Source organism: Eumetopias jubatus, unplaced genomic scaffold, assembly GCF_037043125.1.
Source record: "Eumetopias jubatus isolate StellerSeaLion01/CBP00866 unplaced genomic scaffold, mEumJub1_p1.0 scaffold_5, whole genome shotgun sequence".
Lineage (NCBI taxonomy): Eukaryota > Metazoa > Chordata > Mammalia > Carnivora > Otariidae > Eumetopias > Eumetopias jubatus.
This window is the reverse complement of record NW_028274811.1, coordinates 126,052,488-126,062,812: the sequence shown is the minus strand read 5'-3', so window position 1 is coordinate 126,062,812 and position 10,325 is coordinate 126,052,488. Positions and strand designations below refer to the sequence as shown.

Sequence of the window (10,325 nt, the reverse complement as noted above, 5' to 3'; positions counted from 1 at the left end):
CATACCATCAAGGCCATGCTGACAGTCTGCCCAATGGAGAAGGTTTCAATGGCATGAGACTGGAGGCATCGTCTCCGCTCACTGGCTGCCTTGGATCAGATTCCCTGGATGGAGGTGGAGCCTAGGGAAGCAGCAGGCACAGAGCTGGCCTCCCTGAGTTATAACTCTTCAGGGAGGATGACATGGTGGGAGTGGGAATAAGAGTCATCAGCTGGAAGCCCCATCCCTTGGTCCCTTTGTTGGTTATGAGGGGAAAAAATCTTGGCTATTTATTCTAATGACAACACAGAGGAAGCTTCAGGTCTGCCTTTCAAGGAACTATTACCAGAGACCAATTTCAAAGATTTCATAAGAATTTCAGAAATAAGACCTTGAATTACACACACACACACACACACACACACACACACACACACACATATCCTCATGGGACATGCTTGTGGCTCTAGGTGACACTGCAGCAAGAGAACTCACAGAACTCAGTAGACACCTGACCCCAGCTCTGCCTTCTACCCAGAAAAATCTTATCCTGACATTGGCAAGGGTGGACCTCTTTCCACTTCTGCAGGGAGTATTTTGTAGTAGCATTCTCCATTTGAATTATTTCAACATGTGGTCACAACTTCGAATTGAGCAATCAAAAACTCTGGTGTCTGGGGCCATTCCATATATCTGCTGTATTCTTCACTATGTTTCATATACAAGACACCGTACATTTAAAACATTTAAGGATACATTGAATTCCACATGAAAACACAAAATCAAATATGATGGCACAATCATAGGAAGGTAAAACATATTAAACAAGGAACCTACCAGAGAGGGAGCCTGCTGTCTAGTAAAGGAGACAGAAAAGTCCAAAAAAAGGGGGAGGCAGGGGCTACACAGCCTTTTTCAGAGAATCAAACACCAAACATATAAAAACCCTGGTGGTTAAGGCACATGTTTTTGAGTGTATTTTGTGAGGAACTGAATGCAATTCCTATACATAGAGGGATATTCTGTGCCATATTTGGGGAGCAGACGGATGTTTCCTAAATCGATAAAGTCCTGGGAACTGTTGTTATCACAGGACCTAAGTTTCCAGAGCTTCATAGGGAGGTCCAGGATCTTCAAGTGAGGTTTTCATAACTATATTTTAAGAGGGGCAATCTTGAGAAGGGAACTGTGAGAAGTGAAAACCACAGCATTAGCTGTGACCCAAAGGCAGGCTCCATGTCTGACCAGCAAAGGAGGTACTCTACACAGGAGGGGATTCAGCACAGAGAACACAGGTGGAGTCCTGGGAGGGTCATCCCTGTCTAGCTGCAGGGTGGAGACCAGACTTCCTGAGCTTGGAGGTGAGGTGAGAAAGAGATACAAGAAGAAAACCCAACATGGAAGTACTGGCCAATATCTTATGTCATATCATGAAATGTGAGAAGGGGCAGAGAGACTGAGAGGTGTCAGACACCGAGGATGAAGTAAGCATGGCCCTGTGTCTAGAGACAGAGTAGGGAGGATGGTGGGGCTGTCTCCTGAAGGTTTGGGTCTGAGTGAGGAGACCCCTGAGCAGAGGCAAGTCAAGAAGCCGAGATCAAAATCATAGACACAGAAGTAGAACCGGGGTTGCCAGGGTGTGGGGCTGGTGGTGGGAGCAGGGATATGAGGAATTACTGTTTGATCAGCATGGCGTTTGAGTTTGGAAAGATGAAAATTGTTCTGGAATGGGTGGTGGTGATATTTCCATGATAATGTCAATGTGCTCAATGCCACTGACTGTACAATTACTGGCTAAATAGTAAGCTTTACAAAATATATATTTTACCACAATTTGAAAAAATAATCCAAGATTACTTCATAAGAATTTCCAAACAGAGGCAGAAACAGTGAGGATATATTTCTGCACCACCCTCAAGTACCACCAGGGGTGTCCTATGCTGGGGAAAGCCTTCTACAACCAGTGGCTCCCCAAACACCCATCATGGATGCACCTCCATCAGGCCTTCTTCAGCTTCCTGGCCCCACACAGCCACTTGGCCACCATGCCCAGCAGCTTCCCACAGAGCCACAGGGTGCCCAGGGTGACCAGCAGCAGGAACAAGAAGACGTCCAGCAGGTACCGCTCATGCCACGGCTGCTGCAGGCCATGGGGCTTGAGGTGTGCCGCACCCCCGGTCTGGAGGATGTGGTCGATCCAGCCCACCAGCCTCTGAGCAGGGGTCAGGGGGTGGGAGCGCCTGATGATGCTGGCGGCCACTGCTGCTGACTTGTACCTGTTGGCAGAGACAGAGGCAGGGTGTTACTCATGTGCTCTCAGAAGCCTTAGAGACCTCATATCACACACACACATTTTCATCCGTATGACAAAAGACTCAGTTTCAAGAAAAGTGGTTAGCTTGGCCTTGTCACAGACTAACTGGGTCCCATTGAAAAGTTCTAGCTGGTCTTTCCATGCAAAGATCCATGCCTAGGGCTAAAAGTGTTAAATTATAAAAAGGTGACTAAGCTGTAAGGACAAGTCTTTACCGAAGGACACTTACGGTATGATAAAGGAAAAAGTGTACAGGAATATATGGGGTGTAACATACACCCGATTCAAGGTAAATGTCCTTGGGACCCTAATAAGATATTCGGTCCATCATGGTTATCTCATCATTATGCTGGATGGCAATTTACATAAGAGAACATGGGCCCTTTTATTGACTCACTTAACAGAAATTCATCCCAACTTACTTTTGTGGCAGGCCCTGTACTAGGCCCTGGGAACACAGGGGAAAACAAGAGACACACTGGGCTGTCCAAGGGAGCTGACTCTCTACTTTCTAGGGGACAAACAATAAATTTAAAAAGAAAGAAATGGGTTAGTTAATGATCCTGAGAAGTGTTAAGAAGGAAAAATGAATTATGATCGAAGAGGGTGGGAGAGGGGAGCACATTTAAGACTGTCACACAAAGACCTCCTGCCTCTCTGAGGGGAGGACGTTGGAGATGAGTCCAACTGTATGAAGGAGCTAGGTCTGTGAAGAGAAGGGAAGGATATCCTAGGAAGCAGCACTGATAAACCGTCTGAGGCAGGAAACACTGTGGCATATTGGGGGACAGGAAGGTGACCTCCTGCTCAGTGTAATTCTACTATCAGTAGTCCCAAAATATAAGACCTGTCACAGACCCTATGTAAGTAGGTCAGAGTCCTCACAACCCTTACGGAGAAATTGTTCTCAACATCTAATCTGAATTGCCTAGACTTGCTCTCAGAGTAAACAAGTCAGCCGTTAGCATCGCACACATACTATTCCACATCTCGGAAGCTTCAGCTTTTATTGCAAAAAAAGTGGCACACAGTGCCCTTTGTGTTGGATGTCTTCATTCAGCCTAAGTGAACACAAGCCCGGAGAGCTCCATACCTCTTGTCTTCTATGACTTCCTTCATCTTCAGAGCTAATGTCTTTGCCTTAACCTGCTTTAACTGGATAGACACACCAAACTTTTTGGCTTCTACTCGGACCAGGTTTTCAGCCTGTTCTCCAAGGACAGGAATCCCCACCATGGGTACACCATGTTGGATGGCCTCCATTATGCTATTCAATCCACCATGAGTGACAAAGAGACGGATCCGTGGGTGAGCTGTTGCAAATCAGGAACAAAGCAGAATATTTCAGGGTGAAAATTTTCAGAACATCTTTTGAAAGTATCAAGGGCAGAAAAAAATACAAAGGGATCTTAAAGTATGTTGGAGAAAATGAATTTGCTGAATTAGCTTAGGGCACACTCAAGGGCACATATTCCCCAAGATACAAAATTCTGGTCTTGTCTCCATACAGAGATTCCTCTAAATTGATCCATCTAAGACTCAGACCCCAGGGACAGCTGCTGAGAATAGTACTAAGCACAGCATTTTCTTCCATCCATCCATCCGTCCATCCATCCATCCATCCGTCCATCCATCCATCCATCCATCCGTCCATCCATCCTTATCTACCCACTCTGTCTCTCCCTTTGCTCCTCTTATGTCTGTTATCTCACTATTACTTTCTCCCAGTGTCACTCTCTTTCTGTTTATATGATTTACTATCTCTGTCTCTATCTCTCATTCTCCAGATCCCATGCTTTCCCTTTCACTGCCCATTCATTTCCCTCTTATCTGAAGGCTAAGACTTTTACTGGCATCATGTGGCAGTCATCAAACTTACACTGTATGTCCTTTCTCCTCAATTTCACAAGAAATCCTCTAAAGTAGGCAATGATGGACCACCCATCTCAGTATTTCCAGTTCCTATGTGCTCATCTCACTCTTATTTAGAGAAAACTAAAACAAGTGCTAATAATGAAGAGTTCATCTCAAAACTGCTTCTCAGTAGAGATGTGCATCAGAATCTATTTGTGTTTCTTTGAAAGTCAGAATCCTTTTCCCTATACCATGTCTTGTGAATAAATGTGCAGAACCCTCCATCTTAAGTTCTCAATATGTTTGTGAGCCATAATCTTGGGGATGAATGTCTGATATAGACAGTGGTTATGGCACTGAGGGGCTCCAAAATGTTGCACAAGGCCAAAGGGGTGTGAAGAGCTCTCTTTTACCAGAGAATGTGATGAACAAAATAACCAGCTAAGGCTGAGAGGTTACTCAGCTTGACACTCAGATGTTTTGGCACACCCTTCAGACACTGTCAGCAAAACTTTGTGAAAGTATGAGTACACCTTTTGGGGCAAAGGAGAATGAACCAATGTGTGTGAGAGTGTTTCTATAGTGCCATGGGGCCTAATAGATGCTCAAGACTTAAGGGAAAACAGTGGCAACATATCCCTTGGTATATGATCGCAGAATCCCTAAACTGTCTTTGACTAAGTTTGGATAACCTTGTTGAGTGCCAAATATGGTATGGTCAAAAGAGCCTGATGACAATCACTTCTGGAAGCAGGTATCCGGACTGCAACAGAAAGAAAGAAGAAAACATGGCAGTTTTAGCCATTTGGGAAGCATAGTCTGATTTCCCAAAAACACCAGCTGGCTGCTCCATTCCTGTCTTCTGAAGATTACCTTTAGCTACCAGCTGCCCTTTCTCATGCTCATGGGGTTGCCCAGTGTAAACCTAAAGATAATAAATGGAAAGAGAGAAGTAGAGCTGAACAGTCCTTACCCAAGAGGTCATTCTGAGGAAGCCAGTCCACAATTTTCACATTTGCTGCCAATTTGACGTCTTTGGGCCAATGAGAAGGATTACACTTCCATATCACCCCTTGAGACAGATGAGCAAAGGCACTGTTCATCTCCCTGAGAACTTCTTGGGACTGACAGATGCTCACCAAGGAGCCCAGGGCCACAAGGACAAAACCAGAATCTCCAAACTTGGCAATGAAATTCTCAAATTCCTGCAGAGAGGTAAGAAATGAAAGGTGAACACAGTTGCTCATGAAAGCCTAGACAGCCTTGAAATGAAAGTCAGCTATTTACTGAATACACCCTCCTGTCAGTGCCTAGAGTTCACTGTCTTGAAAAGTTTCTCATAGTCTCTGGAGAGCTCAGTGCCCTCTGCTCATATCTATTGTGTCTGGTGGCCTTGAAGTCATTTTTCTGAGATCTCAGGACACATCCTACCATATAAACACTTTCAATGATCACAAATGAATGTGAAGACAGCTGTAGGTGTCCAACCACTACCACAATAACTCACATTGCCCTTGAGGCACTCAAAGCACACTGTAGCACCAACATCTAAATCCAGGCCTTGTGTGTATAATAATGTTTTATAGAAGAGGAAAGTGGAGATGGTGGGAATCTCTTTCTTCATTGAAAACATGGTCTCAGTACCAGGGTCATCCTCATCCCTCATTCTAGGTGTGGGGAGATAGGGTCATTTAGGAGTGTTCCAATGCCAGACCAGAGGTGCTAGTGCCTGGGAGAGTGCCAGTTGCTGTCCTGGCCCAGTAGGGGGCAGCATGTCTTCTGGAGGCTGAAGTAGATGCTGGGGGAAATGTCTCTGTGGTGTGTCTTCTTCATATGCTTATTAGCCATCTGTAGGTCTTCTTTATTGAGGGATCTAGGAAGGTTTTTGCCCATTTTTAATTTATTGGTTTTCTTATTGTTAAATTTTAAGAGTTCTCTGTATACTATGTATATTTGTGTGTATAAAGTGTTTGCATATTTTGAATAACAGTCTTGAACAGATAGGATTGTTCCAAATATTTGCTCTTGTTCTGTGGCTCCTATTTTTATTGTCTTGACAGTGCCTGCCAAGAACAGAATTTTTTTTTAAGATTTTTATCTATTTATTTGAGAGAGACAGAACACGAGCAGGGGGGAGGGGCAGAGGGAGAAGCATGCTCTCCCTAGCAGGGAACCCAATGCTGAGCTCTACCCCATGACCCTGGGATCATGACCTGAGCCAAAGGAAGAAGTTTAACTGACTGAGCCACCCAGATGCCCCCACAACAGAAATTTTCAACTTAGCACACTTATCAACTCCTTCTTTCATAGAACATGACTTAGGTTTTTCATTTAAAAAGTTTTCATCATCATGAAACAGTACATCAAAAACTAATGAAGTACTGTATGGGGACTAACATAACATAATAAAAAAAAAGAAAAAATATCAAAGGGACTCCCTAAGTACACCTCCTCCTTCTGCCAATAGTGAAGGTGAAATAAATGCTTTTTTAGATAAATAGAATTGAATTCATCTCCAATGTAAAAAAATAAGTAAAAGTTTTCATCAAACCATAGTTCATTCAGATTTTCTCTGATATCATATTCTAAAATTTTTATACTTTTGTGTTTTATATTTAAGCCTGTGGTCCATTTTGAGCTAATTTTCTTGAAGGGTGTAGGGTATGAGTCTAATTTATTCTGTGTGTGTGCACATATCCATTTTTCCAGCACCACTTTTTTTGAAAGTCTATGTTTTCTCTGTACTATTGTCTTTACTCCTATGTGAAACAGCAGTTCACAAAATCTGTGTGCATCTCTTTTGGGGTTCTCTATTGTGTTACATTTACCATTCATCTAATCTTTTGCCAATATCATAATGTCATGATTACTGTAGCTGTACAGTAAGTCATGAAGTTGAAAATGTCAGTCCTCCAACTTTGTTCTTCATTTTCAATATTGTGTTGGTTCTTCAGGATTTTTGCTTCTCTGTGCAAATTTTAGGATCAGTTCATTAATATCTGCAAAATAATTTGCTGAGATTTTGATTGTGCTTGCACTGAATATATAGATCAATTTGGAGAGAACAAATTCTTGACACTATTGACTCTTCCTATCCATGAACATGGACTTTCTCTCCACTTACTGAGTTCTTTGATTTCCTTCATTAGAGTTTTGTAGTTTTCCTCATATAAATCTTTACATATTTGTGGATTTATTCCCAAGATCACATTTTTGGTGGTGCTAATGTGAATGGTATTTACATGTGCTTTTAATTTCACATTCTCCCATGCATTGCTAATATATAAGAAAAGTATTGATTTTATACATTAAACTTGTATCCTGTGACATTGCAATGATTGCTTTCTATTCCAGGAATTTTTATTTTTTATTTTTTGGCCTTTTCAGATTTTCAGAATGGACCATCATGTCAACTGCAAACAAAATAGTTTTATTGCTTTCTTCCTAATCTATATGCCTTTTATTCTGTTTTTTTGTCTCATTACTTTTGTTAGGACATCCAGTATGAGGCTAAAAGATGGCAGTGAGGGGACATACTTGCCTTGCATCTGATAGGTTGTCCTCTCATTTTCTATATAATGTCTTCTGATATAGAGGTTTTTAATCCTGATGAAGTCCAATTTGTCTATTTTTTCCTTTGTTACTCATCTTCTCAATGTCATATCTACAAAATCATTGCCAAGTAAGTCCATGCAGATTTATCCCTTTCTTTCTTCTAAATATTTTATGGCTTTTAACTCTTTAATTATGTCATTGATGTATTTTGAGTTAATTTTGGTACATGGTATGAGGAAGGCTCAAAATACGTTCTCTTTCATGTGAAAATCCAGTGGGATCAGCACCATTTGCTGAAGAGACTATTCTTTCCTTCATTGAATGGTTTTGGTACCCTTGTCAAAACTGAATTGGTCACAGATGTATGAGTCATCCAACTATGTTCTTTTTCATATTGTTTTGGTTATTCAGGGTCTCTTACATTTCCATATGAATTTGAAAATTGGCTTTTTTGTTTCTATAAAAGGAAGAGGTCATTGAACTGTTGATAAGGATTAGATCAACTCTGTAGATCACTTTGAGTAGTAGTGCTCTCTTAACAAGATTAAGTATCACAATTCATGGCCTGGAGATGTCTTTCTATTTATTTAGGTCTTCCTGAATTTCTTTCAGCAAATTTGTAGCGTCCAGTGTACATGTCTTTCAACTCCTCAGTTTAATTGGATCCTGTTGTAAATAGTTTTCTTAATTTCATTTACAAATTGTTCATGGTTGCTGTATGGAAACACAAATCATACTTGCATATTGATATTTTCCCCTGCAACTCTGCTGGCTTTATTTATTAAAACTAATAGTTTCTTTTTGGTGTATGAATTTTTTGGTATTTTCTACATAGAGATTTATGTCATATAAAAATCAAACTATTTCTACATTGTCCATTCCAATTTGAGTGTCTTTTCTTTCTTTTTCTTGCCTACTTGCTCTAACAAGGGCATATTTGAATAGCAGTGATATAAGTGGACATCTTAGACTACTGATCTTAAGTAGCACAATTGCAGTCTATCATAATGTGTATGATCTTAGCTGGGAGTGTTCCATATACTTTTTATCATGTTCAAGAAACACCTTTGTACTCCTAGTTTTGTGAGCGTTTTTATCATGAATGTGTGTTAGTTTTGTCAAATAACTTTTCTGCATTTCTTGACATGATGTGTTTTTTTCTCCCATTCATTCTAATAATGTATTACATTGATTTTGTTATGTTAAACCATTTATAAAATATCCTTTATCTCCTGCAAAAGTCATGACATAAGTCTATTTTGTGTGGTATTAATTAGTATATAGCCACCCATAGATGATTCTTAAGAACTTTCTGATTTAATATCCTAAAAGCGAGCATTAATATACTTTTATCAATTCTTCAAAAACATTAATTTCTTCTTCTTCTTCTTCTTCTTCTTCTTCTTCTTCTTCTTCTTCTTCTTCTTCATTGTTTGGTTGTCCCTAGCTCAAAGCCTTTATTCTATTATTTAATCTGGCTCTATTTGACTCCATCCAACACCACACCATAAGACCTACCATCCCAGGAGATCACTTAATATCAGCTTTGCTGTCTTTTGATAATTAAAAGATCAATGTAAACCTATTTTTTTTAAAATTTAAAATAGTAGAGTGTGGCATCAAAATAAGAGGCTCCATGCTTTCATTCCCTAAAAGAAACATTAAAAAAAGAAAGAAAGAAAAAAGAACTAAAGACGGACTGCACCCCAGGCAAATGTGTAACCAGTCTCACCAAGGCAAGCAAATAATTATGAAAACACCTTCTCACCAGAATCCCTACCCCCAGGTGTGGATATCCACATGAACAAATATAAAGTTTGATCCTCAACTTATACCATACAAAAACTCAACTCAAAATCGATTAAAGATTTATGCATAAGACCTAAAACTGCAAAACTCTTTGAAGAAAATATGGGGAGAAAATTTCATGATATTGGTCTTGACAATGATTTCAGTGATATTGCACAATGCACAAGAAAATGAAATATCTAACTCAAAACTAACAAACATTGAAACAAACAATAATAACAAAGAAACTAATTGGGACTACATTAAACTAAAAAGCTTCTGAAAAGCTTCTGCACAGCAAAAGAAACAATCAACAGAGTAACAGACAACCTACAGAATGGAAAATATCTGCAAACTGTATTTCTGATAAGAGATTAATCTCCAAAATGTATAGGAAAGACTACAGCTCAATAGCAGAGAGAAAGAAAGAAGAAAGAAAAAGAAAGAAAGAAAGAAAGAAAGAAAGAAAGAAAGAAAGAAAGAAAGAAAGAAAGAAGAAAGAAAGAAAGAAAGAAAGAAAGAAAGAAGAAAGAAAGAAAGAAAGAAAGAAAGAAAGAAAGAAAGAAAGAAAGAAAGAAAAGAAAGAAAAGAAAGAAAGAAAGAAAAAGAAAGAAAGAAAGAAAGAAAGAAAGAAAGAAAGAAAGAAAGAAAGAAAGAAAAGAAAGAAAGAAAGAAAGAAAGAAAGAAAGAAAGAAAGAAAGAAAAAAAAAAGAAAGAAAGATCTTATAACCCCATTAAAAATAGGCTAAGGACTGGAATAGACAGTCATCCAAAGACAACATGCAAATGGCAAACAAATATATGAAAAAGTGCTCAGCAACACTAGTCATCAGGG

At 39.8% G+C, this 10,325-nt stretch overlaps 1 protein-coding gene across 3 annotated transcripts in view; it reads right to left on the bottom strand.

Moving 5' to 3' along the window:
• Positions 1-1,978: 1,978 nt before the first annotated feature.
• Positions 1,979-10,325, bottom strand: part of LOC114204865 (UDP-glycosyltransferase 3A2-like) — a 28,957-nt gene continuing 20,610 nt past the window's right edge. For all 3 annotated transcript variants that reach the window (XM_028098085.2, XM_028098086.2, XM_028098087.2), the window contains 3 exons: positions 5,121-5,352; positions 3,387-3,606; positions 1,979-2,255 (listed from right to left, as the gene is read on the bottom strand). In XM_028098085.2, the coding sequence (XP_027953886.2) occupies positions 1,979-2,255; positions 3,387-3,606; positions 5,121-5,352 (729 nt within the window). The remainder of the gene's footprint in view (positions 2,256-3,386; positions 3,607-5,120; positions 5,353-10,325) is intronic.